The sequence below is a fragment of the Mesitornis unicolor genome, unplaced genomic scaffold, assembly GCF_000695765.1.
Source record: "Mesitornis unicolor isolate BGI_N332 unplaced genomic scaffold, ASM69576v1 scaffold16051, whole genome shotgun sequence".
NCBI classification, from domain to species: domain Eukaryota; kingdom Metazoa; phylum Chordata; class Aves; order Mesitornithiformes; family Mesitornithidae; genus Mesitornis; species Mesitornis unicolor.
This window is the reverse complement of record NW_010164665.1, coordinates 1-17186: the sequence shown is the minus strand read 5'-3', so window position 1 is coordinate 17186 and position 17186 is coordinate 1. Positions and strand designations below refer to the sequence as shown.

At 44.2% G+C, this 17186-nt stretch overlaps 1 protein-coding gene across 1 annotated transcript; it reads left to right on the top strand.

Annotated features, from left to right (window-relative positions):
- The first annotated feature begins 311 nt into the window (after positions 1-311).
- Positions 312-14372, top strand: DARS2 (aspartyl-tRNA synthetase 2, mitochondrial). The gene is made up of 17 exons (XM_010194394.1): positions 312-405; positions 1010-1109; positions 2477-2543; positions 2839-2940; positions 4130-4225; positions 5194-5317; positions 5908-5954; positions 6741-6847; positions 7236-7305; positions 7864-8043; positions 8878-8985; positions 10225-10287; positions 10463-10615; positions 11464-11682; positions 12798-12908; positions 13098-13173; positions 14185-14372. Exons 1-17 carry the CDS (start codon positions 312-314, stop codon positions 14370-14372), a joined length of 1905 nt encoding a protein of 634 aa, XP_010192696.1.
- The last annotated feature ends 2814 nt before the right edge of the window (positions 14373-17186 follow it).

Genomic DNA, 17186 nt, shown 5'->3' with positions numbered 1-17186 from the left:
GAGGTGGCGGATGTGTGGGGTGAGGGTTTGTAGCCTGGTTGCTTTAAGGAGAGCTTCCCTTGGTGAGCTCAGGGGTATGGGCCTTACTGCGAGCGACCTGCTTGCTGTGGGTGGGAGGTCTGTTGCCGTTCTCGGCCCTGCCCACAGGGGCTCTGCTCCTTGCTGGGGTCCTAAGCCTCCCTTGAGGCCTGAGACCCCGGTGGGGAGCAGAGACCCTGGGGCTGGCGCTTTCCCTCCCTTGTCTTTATTTCTACCGCCTCACAGGTTTGTCATGGTCCCCTCTTGTTTCCTGTTCAAGTGCAGGCCGTGAAATGGCCCTTTCCCGGCTGCTGCCCCTGATCGGAGGGCTGGCTCGGGGCTGCAGGCAGGCTCTGCACCGGGCGGCCTCGGCACCGGTGGCTCCAGGTGAGAAAGAGGCCGTGGTCTTATCCTCACCACCACCTCCCTTGGGGTCCGGTTGGTTTTTGTTCCACGGGAGCCGTGTCAGGGTAGTTTGTACAGGAAATTAAAGATACGCTTGGGAAACTGTTTTCCCTGGATCGCATGGGTCTGTGGAAAGTCTTCTGTTGTGGTTCACACTTTTTACTGTTGGTGGCAGGCAGAAAACTGTTTGGCTGACACTCATGCAGTGGGTGTCTGTACTTCAGTTTTGGATTGTTAAGCCCCCTTTCTGCAGTTTTTCTCTGTTCGGATGTGGAGTTACCAGCTTGCCTCAGGGCTGATCTGCAGCTTTCTCTTGCCCCTGAGTTTTGCAGCAAGACTGTGTTCAGATTTCTGTATGAAAATTTGACGAAGACGTAGAAACAATTCCTCTGAAAAACTTGCTTAGAATAATTTTGTGTCCTGTGTATGTCCTGTTGTCTTACAGCAGTTGCATTAAGGATATATGGAGTAATTTTTTTGTGTATGTCTAAATTATGTAGGTGTTGGTGGCGGGGAGGGGACTCCGTAACTGTTTTGCCTTGTTTGTCTGCTAAAGCTACAAAATAACTTCTTATTTTTATTCAAGACTTCAATAGCTTTGTCAGTCGGACCAATACCTGTGGGGAGCTGCGTTCTGCTCATGTGGGACAAAAAGTCACGCTGTATGGATGGATTCAGTATCAAAGGTAAATGCAAACCAAGATGAAAATGGAGATGCTTATTTGTCAAATCCCATGTGTTCTCTAAGCCTGGATTCATATACTCTTTTAACTTCAGGTTATCTTTTCATATCATGCATTGGTCACTTCTGAATTGAGTAAAACAGTTGAGAATCATTTAAATGCAGCCAGAGCAGCATTTAGAATCTTAGAGCTTCATACAAATATTAATCAGTCTTTATTACAACACTGTAAAACAGTTAAATGTTATTACCTTCGTTGTACAGGATAGAAAACAAGTAATACCGTACCTGTAGCAGCTTTAACAGCTGTGAGCAAATAATTTCTTCTATATAGTGTCCTTAAATTTTAAGCAAGTGATGTTGTTTGTCTTTTCAATCCCAGCATCTAATGGTGCAATTTTAAAGTCTGCAAGCTTTGTTTAAAAAAGAAATATTAAGAAAAGGTAGCAAGCAGAGGATGAAATGTTAATTCCACCGGTTTGCTATAGGTGGCTTGATGTAGTCACTCCTCATGGAGTTTCACATTTTGTAAACATGGGGTGAAAATCATGTCTGCATACAGCATGGGTGATGCTCCCAAGTACTCTAATCCTGGGTGTGTTCTTGTAAAATTGAGATAGACCCAAGGGCTTTGATAAAATTAATTTCTATCAAAAGTTGCCTTATCCATTTTATAGTTCAGAGAGGCTGGTTTTTATCCAGCAAATTTCTGCACTGATGGTCTGCAGGGACTTCTTGGGTTTTTTTTTAGGAGGTTCTGAGCATTTCATGTTTGAACAGTTGTGGGTGGAGTTCCAGGAAACAGAGCAATGAGATCCTTGTGATCTTTCTTTTAAAGACAGCAGGAGCATGTTCCATTTGACAGCTTCTTGATGGATTAAATCCAATAGTAGCTGTCTCTGCTGCAGCTGAAGAGATCAAGATTTATGATTCTGGGTCCAGGGGTGCGGATTGTTCATGTGAAACCTCTCGTGGGACCAATGTTCTCCTTGTTTTGTGGCTGGATTTTATTTTTCTTTTTTGTATCCACGTGAACTTTAGTTTAATTGCTCATCTAAATGTGTTCATCTGAGCAATGTTTGCCAGCAGGAAGTTGCCAGTGTTCAGAATCCCTGTTCTGCGTGGATTAATGTTCGAATTAAAATCCTCCTTCTCCTGGTTAATTTACACGTTGTTTGTCTGTGGCTGGGCAAACTCTGAAACAAATTGTTCCGATTATTTGGAAAAGTATCTGTACATCCATTCCTTGGAAGTGCTTTGAGATTAGTCACGAGGTGCAGGAAGTAGCCAGTTGCCATGAGTTTTGGCTTACAAAGCAGAAGACTACTGATCTCTTGAAAAATGTGGTTTACCTTTGTTCTTCATGAATAGGCAAGGCCTGTTTCTGGTTTTGAGGGATTTCCAGGGACTGACCCAGATCATTATTCCACAGGATGAGGTAAGTGCTACCAAAACATGAATGTCTATTATTCTTATTTTTCCTTTGGTAGCTTGGGTCCAGCAGACATGAGGAGCAGAATGAGGTGCTTGGTCAGACTGGGTGCTCAGCCTTACAAGTAGATCTAAGCATTATGAGAGCCCTGATCTGACACTGCAACAGAACCATTAATGCTGTTTCCTCTGGGTTGTGAGGAGGGATCCCAGATTCTAATGTCGTCGTGAAATGAGGCCCTTGAGCGTGGTGCATTTGTCCTGTTCTTTGATTTCTGAGAGATGCTGTCATCGTCTTGCAGGCGCATTCCCACGTGAAGAAGCTCTTGTCTGCTGCCCCAGTGGAGTCTGTTGTGCGAGTGACTGGAGTTGTATCCCCTCGGCCCCCAGGGCAGGAGAATCCGGTGAGGATGTTGGGGTGTCTCAGGGGTTTTATTCCTAGTGGAAAAGAGCACTGGATAGTAGGATTATGGTGGGTTTTGTGTCATAGTCTTGCCATGGGTTCTGGGTGTATGACAGCCTAATCTCAGATGATGTGAGGTGAAATAATTGCTAGACATACAATTTAAGAGAACCTTGAAGCACATTAGACACCCACAAATTAAATTGTATTTTCCAGCCCTTTGAAAGGATAATGGCTAGCTTTTTCATGCCTTCAAAGTGTGGTTGATTTAATTTCTTTTTCTTGAAGATAAGTATTGTCATCACAAGTTCCACAGCATGTGATGACCTATTTCTCACTCAGAATAGATTTTGTTGTTCTTACTGTATAGGAAACAGAGGCTGAATATTTTGTTGATGTCATGCATTCCTCAGCTCTCTTTGTAATCAGGCGTAGATTAAACTGTCGGTTTTGTCCGTATCCCATCTCTGGCAGGCTTAAAAAGATAACCTGGATTTACGACCATAACTTTTTTGCTCTGACCACGTAGAGGTGTCCATAAGGAATGCAAGCTTCAAGCCATTCTTTTATTTCTTTCAATCATTTATTGGTTTGCTGTAGGCTGTATGTACCTTCCCCTGGTAAGTAGAATTCTGTAGGATCAAATAAACTTGGATGTGGCGCAGTGCTAAGTGGAGGAAGCTGTCTGTCCTCCCTAAGGATCTACGACGAGAACTGGTTCTGAGAACTGGTGTTCAGAACTGGGTGTTCTGAGAAACTCCTCACAAGTTGCCTTTTTTGACTTGTATTAAGGACTGATAGTGTGCCAATACACTCGAAAATCTGTACTGTGTACTTTCATTGAAGCTAGTGGAACTAGTGATTTCTCCAAATGCATGTGTCCTAAAAGGCCTGTGCCTGACTGTTCATCTGTGCTCAGCACGTCCTTCAAGGAGAAGGCAAAGGAAAATAATTTCTTGTAGAGATCAGTATGCTACTGGGAAAGAACATGCCATCTTTAGTCAGGTAACTTGTGTTCTTTTAATAGAAGGGAAATCTAGGAGAAATCTGTTCTTGAGAGAAGTTCTCAGAGGCAAGGAAGATACCACATGGGTTTCTTTCCCCTCCCCAGCCATCTGTGAAATACCTTTGTTCAATTGTTTCCCTTAAGTTTTGAATCTGTTTTTTTTTTTCCTGCCTTTTCTCCCCAGAAAATGCCAACAGGGGATATTGAAGTGAAGGCAGAGACTGTAGAGATCCTAAACTCCTGCAAGAAGCTGCCTTTTGAAATCAAGGATTTTATCAAGGTGTCTGTGGATTGTTTGGTTGTTTGGTGTTTTTAACGAAAGTGGTGACTTTTCAATAAATTAAAGATTTGCCCAGGGTGATGGCAAAACATCCAAGAGCTTTGGTTCTCTTTGGGAAGAATGGCATTTAAAATAACGGTGCTGCTCGTTAGCTGTGAGGATGTATTTCTGATTAGAGTGAAGCAGAAAACAAGGCTTGAATGATTCCAGTGCACAGGGTTTTCAAATATCACTAAGAGCAGATGGTAAAAGTCAGACTGAAAGAAATTCAGGCTATGCTAGCTTTTTTTTGAGAGTGTGAAACAGAACCTGCCAGTGCACTGCTGTGTTTTATCGCATGGGTGCTTAGTTTGATCTGGACAAGTAGCTTGCCAGCCAGAGGATTTTCTTCCTCTGGAAGTACATGGTCTTATAAGAGGTTAGTTTTAGTACAGGCTCCATGGTGTAGGAGTGGTATCACTGTTAACTGAAGATATTCTCTGTGTCATTGGAACTATGACTTATACATAGATATTGGAATCGGGAGAATTTCCTGTTCCTTCCATGTTGCAGGTCCTCGACAGTTCCCATCATCTGCACTACTTCAGTTTTCCTGTCTATAATAAGGATGTGTCACCATTTAGTTGTTCCTTTAGATCTCTGTATGATACTACTCTGCTTAAAAATCACGAGGACTGCTACAGTCTGTTGCAGTGGACTGAGAATAAGGAGAGCTGAAATCCTGAGCTTTATTGAGGCAGCTCTTACCACAATAAATGTCGTTCTGTGGGGTTTTATTTTTTAAGTAATTGTCATGCATGGAAGCACTCCGTGTCTGGTGTTTGTGTAGGTTGTGGATCACGGGTGGGTTGTGGCAATAGAGCAGCATTCTTTTATAGGTTCTCCCTTTTGTTCTGTGGTTTTAGGAGCAGCTTCATTGGGTGTGCAATTTGAATTTTGTCTCTTAATCCTCATTATTTCATCTCCAGAAATCAGAGGCCCTGCGGATGCAGTATCGCTACTTGGACTTGCGTAGCTCCCAGTTGCAGTACAACCTGCGGCTGAGATCACGGATAGTGATGAGGATGCGGGAATATCTGTGTAACCTCCATGGTAAGAAAAGTGCTTGAAGAACAGTGTGCAGCAAACAACATTTTAACCCTTCCTTCTTCTGTTTCCTATTGGTGGCAGAGATTTCCATTCAACTTGCTACTTCCAACTGGTCCCACTTAGTAAGGACGTGTCTGCTTGCACAGTGTATTGAAATCTCTTAGCATGCTACAAACCAGTTGTTTCAAATGAGCTACGTGCAGTCAGTAAAGGCTTTTTGCAGGTAGTTTCCCTTTTTTGGTCAGCTAACTTGAGGCATGTCAAAGAGACTGATTTCTTATAGGACTTAGGATTATCTTAAAATCAGGCAGTCCTTTTTGGAAAAGCAAAGCCTAGTTCAAAGTGGATAGAAAATTAACAGGTTTTCAGCCTATATAGAGTCCTCTGGCATGACATCAGTGTAGCTCAGAGCCTTTAAGTCTGCCGTTATACAGCTTATTCATAGAAGCAGCAAAATCTGTAGAGTTTGGAGAGGCTACATGATGTGCTAGTTGACCTATTTTGCTGACTAACCCTACTCTAGCCTACTCTGTCATACTAAGTCTCCGCGCTCTCAGCATTTTCTATGTCTGAAGCATGTGTTTCTTCTTCAGGGTTTGTGGACGTAGAAACTCCAACGCTCTTCAAGAGAACCCCAGGGGTATGTATTCCGTTAGTGGTGCATTTAAGCCTCCTTGAATTGCACAGGTTATGTTTTGTGTTACACTTGCCCCTCTGCCCTCACTAAGTAACGGCTCATGTGGAAACTTCTGATACGATACGTGGATCATTTTAAAAGTAGAGGGAGTGAAAGGGGAGAGGTGACATCATCTGTCTTTAACTTGAACCTTCAAATGAAAAAAGCTGCTGTCTTGTAGAGTGCACGTTGAGTGTAAGTCCTATCCTGTAACAGCTAGATTATAAACCCAAAAAACTTCCTCTAAAGCACTGTTTCCCCAGAATTTATCTAAACTAGTAGGTTACTGCAGTGGCACTTCAATTTCTGAGTTTGTTCCCCTTTTTTCCCTTAAATAATCACAGACGAGAGAGCTGTAGCCCAGGAATTGTTGAAGCAGCCAACACATGGAGTTCTTGCATTTAAGCTTCTGTCTTGGATGGTGTGTTGTTATGCATTAGCCTCTCAGAGCAGGAGATGGAGAATCATCCTTTGGGATGTTTTGGACAAAGTTGGTTAACAGGGGTTTTTTTTGGGGTGGTGGTGTTTGTTTTTTGTGGGTTTTTTTTTTTGGGAGGGAGTGGTTTTTTGTTGTTTGTTTGTTTTGTTGTTGTTTTCTTTAAGTGTAGTGTACAAACAGCCATTTCCTCACAAGTTGGATTTTGTAATGGGGGAAATAGGTCTTTTCCTCTTGCACATCTATTCAGTGCTCTCTATCAGGAATCCAGGCTGCTTATTTGCTGAACTGTAAGCTCTTCTTTCTGATGCTAGGGAGCAAAAGAATTCCTTGTGCCCTCGAGGGAAGCGGGCAAGTTCTACTCTCTGCCGCAGAGTCCTCAGCAGTTCAAGCAGCTCCTCATGGTTGGAGGTCTGGACAGGTAAGAGTTTCTTGACCTCCTGCTTTCTGCGTGTCCCATCCAGGGTTTCCTTACTTTGATCTGTGAGGTTTTAGATTATGAATGGGTTTTGCATGGCCCTTAGTAGAGGCCAGGTTTGGAGCAGAAGGTGAGAGAAGGGTTGTGTATGCCGCTGTTGGGACACAGCTCACCTGGTAGCCTCCCCATGCCTCTGGGGATATGGCTGGAGGTGGTTACAGCTGCTGATGCAGTTGCTTCCACTCAAAGTGTGATGCTTTTGGGGGGATGGGAACAACCAGGGCTGTGATTATCTGCTGCAAAAGGAACTGACTTTTTTATGATCAGTTTTATAGCTACAGTTTAATATAGGGTACTTTAAATTGCTATCCAAGTGTAAGTCCTATTACAGGTACTTTCAGGTCGCTCGCTGCTACAGAGATGAAGGTTCACGGCCTGACAGGCAGCCTGAATTCACTCAGGTAACCAGCTCACGCTGCCTTTCACCCTCTTCCTCACCCCACACAGCTTGTAGCTGTTTTCCCTTCTGCAAGCTTAGTTTCTGCTGGCTCCTGCGCTGCTTGGAGGGGTACAATGTTGCTTGCTGTGTGCTTCCCAGACACAGCCCTTTGAAGTTAGTATGGGACATGCACATGTCCCTGGCTGACTGCACAGTCCCAGGTGCAGTGCGTGTGGGAACTGTGTTGCAGCAGTGACTGTGCTTGATGATGCAATCTCCTCCTGTTCTGCTGGGTCAGGCATCCCATTCCTCAGCCTTGAGATCCCAAGCAGAGTTAGGCTGGTTCATTCAAGGTTTCTCCCTCTGTCTTTGTCGTCATTACCTCATTCAGTTCTCCAAGGAGATTGTTGCCTGAGTCACCAGGCTGTAGGGAGATCGTAAGTGCATCCTCAGTCTGATGGAGCCATGCTATGATTTAATGTTACTGTTTCTTTTTATGCTGGCTTTATAGTCAAAAGCTTCTGCAAGTAGCAGTGCAAAGGCCTAATGTGGAACCTCCTCTCTTGTTTTCTGTCTTAAGATAGATATAGAAATGTCATTTGTAGATCAAGCTGGGATCCAGAGGCTGATAGAGGGCCTCCTGCAATATTCCTGGCCTGAGGAAAGAGGCTCCATTATGACTCCTTTTCCTTCCATGACCTATGAGGCGGCACTGGCTGACTATGGAACTGATAAACCAGACACTCGGTTTGGGATGAAGGTGAGGATTTGCCCATCAAAAACTTGCAGGTTTTCCTTTCTGTTAATGTTTTAGGAGTAGTCTTTGTTTAAATCATGTTATGTGAGATTAGCTGAGGTTCTTAAGGCTTAATTTACCTAAGGTGACTATCCCATCATTGCTGCTTTGTACGGGTAATCATCTCTTGGAGAAGAGAGCGTTTGATTATTTGTTTGTGGGACTGTTTTTAGAAAACTTTATTATAAAGGTTTTTAAGACAGTTAAGATACATTGCTTTCCTAAGAACAGAAGCCCATAAGGCATCCACAGATACCATAAGTGGTGTTGTCTGTTGCACTCCAAAGCATACTCCTGGTGAGCACACTTCATGAGACAGGCTTCTCCAGCCTCTTAATGGCCTGAGATTACCCACTGCAGCTGTATGCATACACTTCTTATATGAAATAGGAGTGTCAAGGTATGCACTAAGAATATTGACAAATGTATTAAAAGAAACAGTGCTGAAAGCAACAAAGCATCTTACATTTTCTCAGGAATTAATTTTGAGGCTTTCTTCTCCAGCATGCAGTGCTTTCCACTGTGCTGGCATGTCACCGTCTCAACCTTGGTTTTTTTCCTGGCTCCAACCCAATTTTGGCTTTTCCTGGTTATCTTGCATTTCTGCTTCTGCAGTGTTCAGCTTCCTAATGGTTATTCCAGCTTGGTCCCATATATTCTTTGTGAGTGATTTTAATTTCACTGCACAAAGAAATGATGTCCCAGGGAATGGTGTTGAAGGTGTTAAGACACAGGTGCAGGATTTTTGCTTCATGTTTTTACCACTGCTACTTTTTCCTGTGATCTGTCCTTTCTCAGATAGTGGATATCAGTGACTTTTTACGGAGGTCGGATATTCAGTTTGTGCAGAATGCACTCAGTTACCCACGTGGCACTGTCAAAGCCATTTGTATCCCTCAGGGAGTGGTAAGTGATGCTTTTATGTACTGCTTATGATTCATGCAAAATAAATAAAATACCAATTTTAATTCCTTTGTTGGTATGGAAATGTTCCTTGCTATTACTGGAGGAGTAGTGCCCTTCAGGGAACCTGGGAGTGGCTGTGATTGATGTCAGGTTGGGCTGAGTGGTGTTAGAAGAGGAGAATGGAGATGATCAGGTGACAGGTGATGGGAAGAATGTGTTGTTCTCAGGAAGGGGTGGAAAAAACAGAGCTGCAAGATCCCCTGAGGTTAGGGAAGCCTCTTGGGACATCAGCTTGCTTTTGTCCAGGATGGCTTCTGAAGTGCATCTCAGTGATGAATTGTGCCTTGTGGCAAGAGGTTGAAACAGCCAGGTATGGCACAGCTCTGTTCTGGACTGGTGAGAGAAAGGTCAGGTGACTGCAAGCCTGTCTCATGCTTGCTTTTGCTGGATTTGTGGGCACAACTCATATCTCATGAGAATGTCACAGACCAAATCCGAGGCTGACCACAGATGTAGAAGACTGACACAGCCATGCGTTTTGGCAGGGAAGCAGATTTCATTCTGGCTGTGGTCATCTCTGCAGCTTGGGCGGTAGGGAAAAATAATACTCTGTAACACTGAGTTTTGTTTGGGGAATAGGACTTCTGACCGTGGTTTCTCTTGGGATACCTTTAATTTTGGCACAAAACACAAGTTACTCGCTTCCCACGAGAGGGCACTAAGGTGTGTGCTTGTGCAAAACAGAAGTGGGCTCTTGAGCCTCTCTAAACATTCTAGGAGCTGAAAAAATAAGAATCAAGATCTTGATGCAGGTCCTCATTTAAGGAATTTCTTTTCATGAGAGAGTCAGCACAGTTCTTTTTTTTTCTCCTGTTCCTACATTGCCTTCCCCATCAGCAGTGTGGTGTTAAAACCCTGTTCCTGCATGCTGGAGGCAGGTAGCTGGCATGGTCTGACTCTGCTGACCAGCTACATCTGATTTGTGAGCAGGCAGAAAAACTGCAGCCAGATGTGCAACCTAGAAGGGCCTCTTCCTGAAAGAAGCCCTTGGAGAAGATGCCCATCTGCAGCCTAGTGCTGTGGGCCCTGTTCTGTTCCACAGCCCTCATAAGAACTTATACTGGAAACAAAAGACCTTGAGAAGTCTGGAAACAGCTCAGTTGGTAGATTTGAATCCTGGTCAATCTTTCTATAGATTTTACTGATGTTTAATGTGTCTTTTCTTGCTCTTTTCCACAGAGATATCTTAAAAATAAAGATTTGGAGTCATTAAAGGAGTCTGCAAAAGCACAGTTTAACCAGGTGAGACAAACATTGCTGAGGCATTGGAAATGGTGAATGACAAAGTGTGTGTAAAGGCACTTGCAGGCAGAGGAAGGTGGAAGAGCAGTTTTTAATAGCCGAGTCAGTGCCTGAGCGTGTGCTGCTTTGAGACAAGAGAGGGCAGCACTGGACTGAACATACTTCTGTTCTTTAGGAAATCCTGGAAATTATCTGCAGGCCTGATGGAAGCTTGAAGTCTCTGCTTACAAAGTTTCTTGGTGAGAAGCAACAGTCAGAGCTTATCCAAGTGCTGAACATGCAGGTGGATGATGTGGTACTGCTGGCAGCTGGTGAACACAAGCAAGTGGTAGGAAGCACTTCTCGGGTGTCTGTGGGAATTGAGTGTTGCTGATGATGGCTTTGATGTTATCTGACTTTAGTCTAATTCTTATTAAGAGGTCATACTCCAATTCTGTGTTTCTCTAGAGCTAAAGCTATAGGAACAGCAAATAATGCATGAAATGTACCTATTGCTTTTATTTCCCTCAGTCAGATTCTGGGAAGAGCTCCTAACTGAAATGAAGGCTGGAATATAAAACAGGAAAAGATCAGTGCCTCCTTTTCTCTCACCTTAAGTTTTAAAGGGTCAAACAGAGATGGAGAACAAGGTCAAGTGGGTAATTTTGTTCCCCATAAGCAGATGAGAGTGAAGCACAGCTGCTTATTAACAGCAGTGTTGGGAGATTCTGTCCCTACCCTTCTCTGTATTCTTGCCAGGAGTGTTGCCTTCCAACCATTGGTTTATGCTGAGGTGTCATGCTTTGCTTAAGAGCCAAAATTCTGTCATATTCTCTTTCTGTGCCTTCATTTTGCTGTCTGCGAGGTGTGGATCTTCCCTGTTCCCCCAGTTAATCCATATTTGTGTAGAGCTTGAGGTTAGTCTAGGAGAAATCTGTGAGGATGGGACATCTGGCCAAAAAGGACCTTTCCAACTCCTTGCTTGCCTTTCTTTGTCAAACCCTGGAGCTGCTGCTGCCTCCGCAGGAAAGTGATATCTCTTGGGAGACAAGGCAAAAGTGTTTACAGCAACAGTGCATTACAACTGATGCTGTTTCTGATACTACCTTTATGAGACACCCTTTCCCTGGTCAGTGTTTGAGTGTCTTCCCTGTCACTAAAATTGCCCTGTCTCATTCTCTCCCTTTTCTGTTGCAGTGCTCTGCGTTAGGAAGCCTCCGATTGGAGAGCGCTGATCTCCTTGAGGCAGCTGGACTGGTGCTCCGTGATCCTACAGCTTTTCACTTTCTGTGGGTGGTGGATTTTCCACTTTTCCTCCCAAAGGAAGAGAATTCCACTGAACTCGAATCTGCTCATCACCCCTTCACTGCCCCTCATCCTTCAGATACCAGCCTTCTCTATTCTGATCCCACAAAGGTAACTAACTTCATGCCTGCTATGCTGGCTCTTTTTCAGCCATGTGTCCTGGAAAACTGGGCAAGTAGCATCTGTTTTTACTGTAAAAAGAGGTGTTTCAAGGAGCTGACTGTATATTGTACACATCTGTTTGGAAGAAATGGCTTCCAGATTACTTAGGGTGGCAAATCACGGAACGTTAGGGATTGGAAGGGACCTCAGAAGCTCATCCAGTCCAATCCCCCTGCTGGAGTAGGAACACCCAGATGAGGTTACACAGGAAGGCGTCCAGGCGGGTTTTGAATGTCTGCAGAGAAGGAGACTCCACAACCTCTCTGGGCAGCCTGGGCCAGTGCTCTGTCACCCTCACTGAGAAGTTTCTTTTCAAATTGAAGTGAAACCTCCTGTGTTCCAGCTTGTGTCCGTTACCCCTTGTCCTATCATTGTTTGTCACCGAGAAGAGCCTGGCTCCATCCTCGTGACACTCACCCTTTAAATATTTATAACCATGAATGAGGTCTCCCCTCAGTCTCCTCTTCTGCAAACTAAAGAGCCCCAGCTCCCTCAGCCGCTCCTCGTAAGGGAGATGCTCCACTCCCTCCATCATCTTTGTAGCCCTATGCTGGACTCTCTCCAGCAGTTCCTGTCCTTCTTGAACGGAGGGGCCCAGAACTGGACACAATATTCCAGATGCGGTCTCACCAGGGCAGAGTAGAGGGGGAAAGAAGGGAGAACCTCTCTGCCCTACAACCACCCCCCTCCTGATACACCCCAGGATGCCATTGGCCTTCTTGGCCACAAGGGCACAGTGCTGGCTCATGGTCATCCTGCTGGCCACGTGTTGCCTGCACAAAAGGGGCTTACAGGAAACAGTTAAGCAGAGGAGTCTTATATTCTGACCCATCCCATGTTGCTTTGGGTTTTGATCAACTTAACAAAAGGATTTGTACTGTTCCCACCTCTAGCAGCAGTCTGTGCTTCTGATAGGATTGGTACCTGAACTGCAAGGTACCACTGAGCAGTGTTGTAGTATGTCATGGCTTCATTCCTGGGGCCTTTGCTGGTTCTGTGCACATTAGTGTTAAATGTAGCTGTGCCCCAGCCTTGCCAAGGTGCTTGTTCATTTCTTTCTGCAGGTCCGTAGCCAGCACTATGACCTTGTGCTGAATGGCAGTGAAGTTGGAGGTGGCTCCATCAGAATTCATAGTGCAGAACAGCAGCGTTTTGTGCTGGAGAAGGTGCTGAAGGTAACGCCTACGCTAACATCCTCTTGGAGATTTAAGTGACTCCTTAATTTCAACAGCCACTTCAAATTCTGAAAGGAACACTTGCGTGCTTCTCAGAGAAACACAATTCCTAGCCTTGAGTGATGGATGACTTCATCATACCTTCATCTGCGTTGTTTACCCACTGACACTTGTTATGTGATTTTGCAGGAGGATTCTGAGGTGCTTTCCCATCTGCTTGAGGCTTTGGAGTTTGGAGCTCCACCTCATGGAGGAATTGCTTTGGGTGAGTGCTCTCTAGCTCTCCAGGATGCAGGTGTCTTGTCACTTGGTTTGTTTTGGTTTTGTTGTTTTTTTTATAATAGTTCCCAGGAACAAGTGTTATTATGTTTGTTAGCAAAAGTCTTGTCGTCTCCTCACAGAGAGGACTTCTGGTGTTGCTCTTTGGCACACCAAGGTGGTAACGCTGGGCAGGCTTACACTGCTTCCATCTCTGTAGCTGCTTTATGGAAGGAAACAGATGTCTTGTCACCAAGTGCAGAATGTTTTGGTGTTCTTTCCCAGTGTGTCATAGTGTGGTTTAGCTCTTCTGCAAGGACCAAATCACATGGTTGGTGGCTCTAGGGATGATCCTTATGTGCTCTTCTACAAATGGCATATTCATTAAGAATAAGTCATCTTTATTCTCGTTCCTGTGCAGCCAGGACAGGATCCCTGTACTGCCTGCTTGAAGGCCTGGGGCAGCTTGGTACTTGGTGTTTCATGCCTTGGGTCGCTGCCACAGCCTTGCCCTCTGCTTCAGTCTCACTTCCCTTCTTCCTTTCCTGTTTTGCTCACTAATTCAGATAATATCAGGATTTTTAATAGAGCCCTGCAAGTTTGTTTTATAAAAACAAACAACCCCCCCCAGCAAAACGAACAAAAAACCCTATAAAAAACAACGGTAGCATTTTGACCTGTGATCTAGTGTGACTCCCCTCCATCCAGTCACCCAGGGGCTCTTGTTCTTTTTTAATTCCTCGTAGTTGTTGTAATCCTTCAGAACTGGCTGATCAAGAGCTGTGAGCAGTTAAGCAGAATCCTTGGTGTGTTGCAAAACTTCCTGTAATATTGAAAAGCTTTATTTTGCTAGACATTTCTGCTCTTCAGGCAAGTCTGTTACTTGTTGAGATTAATTTTTCCCCTTACTTGTTTCAGTTTTATTCTTCAATGTTAGTAATATTATCTACTCCATCTTTCTGATTCCTCTGAATCAGACGCAGTAACTTAAGTGCACTGATTTGTTTTCTGCTTCTAGGACTTGACAGATTGATCTCTCTCATCGTTGACGCTCCAAGTATCCGAGATGTCATTGCTTTTCCTAAATCCTTCAGAGGACGGGACCTGATGGGCAATGCTCCAGACTATGTCACTGCAGAAGACCTAGAGCCATATCACATCCAAGTTTCCTGGCCTCTTGCAGAAAAAGAGGCAAAGAAAAACTGACCTAGTCAGTGATGTAAGCTGATCAGTTTAACCAGAGGTGGTTACAGCTTTTAAATACTAGAATTCACTTCAGAGAACATCAACTATTACGGGAGGGTGGGAGGCAGTACAGCCCCACTGTACCATGCAGTTTCGTGATTGGACAGGAAATAGATAGGAGAACTCCCCCATAGGAATGCACCTTTGGCTTGGTAATGGGAAGGAGAAGTAGAAAAGCAAAAGAAAATGTTATTTTAGCATAGGATATTGAGGCTGTTGGCGTTGAGGTGTCGTAATTGAGAGGAAGATGGGATCTGGTTTTTTCCACTCCCCACCATTTACATGTCCCTTGTAAAGCACTTCTCCCGTCTGGAGGAGATAGCGTCAGCTTCACTGCCAGGAAGGTTTGTATTCCTGATGATCATTGAATCTGGTAGCTGAGAACTGTTAAGATAAAGCAGTGCTGTGCTGGGCCAGAGCTCTGGACACTTCACAGGAAAACTTCAGTGCAGACAGCAGCTTGTCTAGTGCTGGAGAATACAAGATCATGCAGAACTTGCCACAGAGTGTTCATATTCAGGTGTGTTCTCCCTTCAAAGAGGAGGAGAGTAGCATTCATGACATTTGCAGCAGCTGTCCTCATAATACTTGTCAAAGAGATGGTGGTCTGGTTTTGGGGCCTGTGGTCCTGGTGCTTTTCAGCATGCTAATTCTGAAGTTTGTGTGTTTGTAAATAAAGTTTGTCCATCTATGGGTTTTGTCTGAGCTTTGCTTTGGGCTTTCTCTAGAAGAGCAAGCTGCCAAGTTTTTCCTTTGTGATCCCTCCAGAAGATGACAAGAAATCCAGGACAGCATAGCAGGGTTGCCCATCTTCTGTGAATTCTACCCAGTCCTGCAAACCTGCTGCTACAGTGGCAAGTGATGCAGCGGCAAGTTCCTCACAAGTAACTGCTAATTCCTGTGCCATACCAGAACAGCCACAGCGCAGGAGCAGCTCTGTACTGAGCAGAGCATGGTCTCTAACAGCATCCACTTGGCTCTGCTCTGTAGTGCATTGCAAGCCCTCTGCAGAGGCCCTCCAGTTGGTTTTCTTAACTGTTCAAGTTGAAGAAAGAGAATTGGTGGGAGGAAAGGAAGAAGGTGAAGGAGCTGAGCAAAAGAGAAGGAAGAGATTACCTGAATAAGCTAAGAAGGTGGTGTAAAGGAAGAAAAGAGAGCTCCTGTGTCCATTCCCAGGTGGGACACAGGAGGAGGTAAGGACAGGAGGGAGACTGCAATTCTTGTCTGAACTGATGCTGATCTCCAGCTTTCTGCAGGAGATCCTATCCTGCAGATTCTGGACATCTACAAGGGTTCTCAGTCTCCACTTCGTGGGATAACATTACACGGTGGTACATACTTTTATTTAAATACTGGACTGTCCTCTTGATAAGAAACAGCAGGGGAGGTTGCTCTTAAGTTTGTGGTTGGTTGGGGTTTTGGTTTTTTAGGTTTTTTGAGTATTTTATACAGGCTAAAAGTACTGTCCATAAACAAGTAGCAGTAGAGCTGACTTACTGCTGCATTGCAGATTTTAAGGTGATGGAGTCATATGTGTTAAAGAAAACGTAAATCCTTTCTTCTCTCACATTATGATTGTTGTAATCGGTCTTGGAGCATGGTTGAATATTACTTAAAAAGAAAACCAACAAAAACCCAAGCAGAATCTTGGATCTGTATTCACATCCTTTCTAGCCCAACACTGTGAATTCCTTAATTTCTTTCCTTGTATGAGCTGTTCATTCTTATCTCTGAAATCAGTTCACCTTTGTTTTACTTTCTATTCCTGAGCAGAAGCTGTCAGTACTGAAGAGAGGATCAGTTTTCAGAGAGAAGCTGAGCTGAAAATTGGATCCCTATGCAGATCTGTATTAAAAACGGGGTTTTTTTGTTTTGTTCTGTTGGGTTTTGCGTGGAGGAGAGACCCTGTGAGAATTATACCAGATATTTTTGTTCCCTTCCCTTGTAAGTAATGATATGGAATACAGCCACTACAATGCTTGATAATCAGACTGCTTTTTTTAGACCGTGTTGGATTTTGTTACTTAGTTTCTTTACTGGTAGTGAGATTTGCGTGGAATTTGCTTGAGGATCATCTGTGTTCCTAAAGCAGGGATGTCAGACGCTTGTTTGAGGACATGGAGTCACAATAAATAGCAGTTATTCTGAAAAGTTCTTCACTCCCCCAAGACTGTTTTTTTTACAGGAGACGTAAACATAATGTACTGAACTCTTTTATTTGAACTGTGAAAGAAGGGGTACAGCAGCATTTGGTTAGTAACTGTTTGCAAAAGCAAATCCTGTTCGCATCTGAAGAGTCCCAGTTCTTTAAATTAGGATGATCATTAAATGTTCAGAGGGTTACTGATGCTCTAAGAGGCTTAGGCAAAAACACGTGAGGAAGCTGTCTGCGAGGCATACGCATCCCTCTTGTGCAAGCTGTTTTGTGTGATGTTTGTTTACCCGTTGCAGTTACAAGTGTGTGACACAGCTGTGATTAGCTGCAGTCGAAAAAAAATGCAACAAAACGTGTCATCTGAGCTGCTGCAGTCCCACCACAATTAGGTCAGGGGAAAAGATGTATCCCAAAGATACGCAGGCTATTTGTGCTTGGATTTGTAAAGGAAGATGGCTTTACAAGCGTGCGAATTTGCCAGTGGTTGTGTGAAAAAGACAATTGTTTTGGTTTTTATAGACCATTTAGGAAGGTTTCACTTGGGCCTGCGGGAGCCTGATCTGTGGAAAGCCACTTCTAAGCCACACTCGAGACCAATGGGATGAGGTTTGATATGGCCA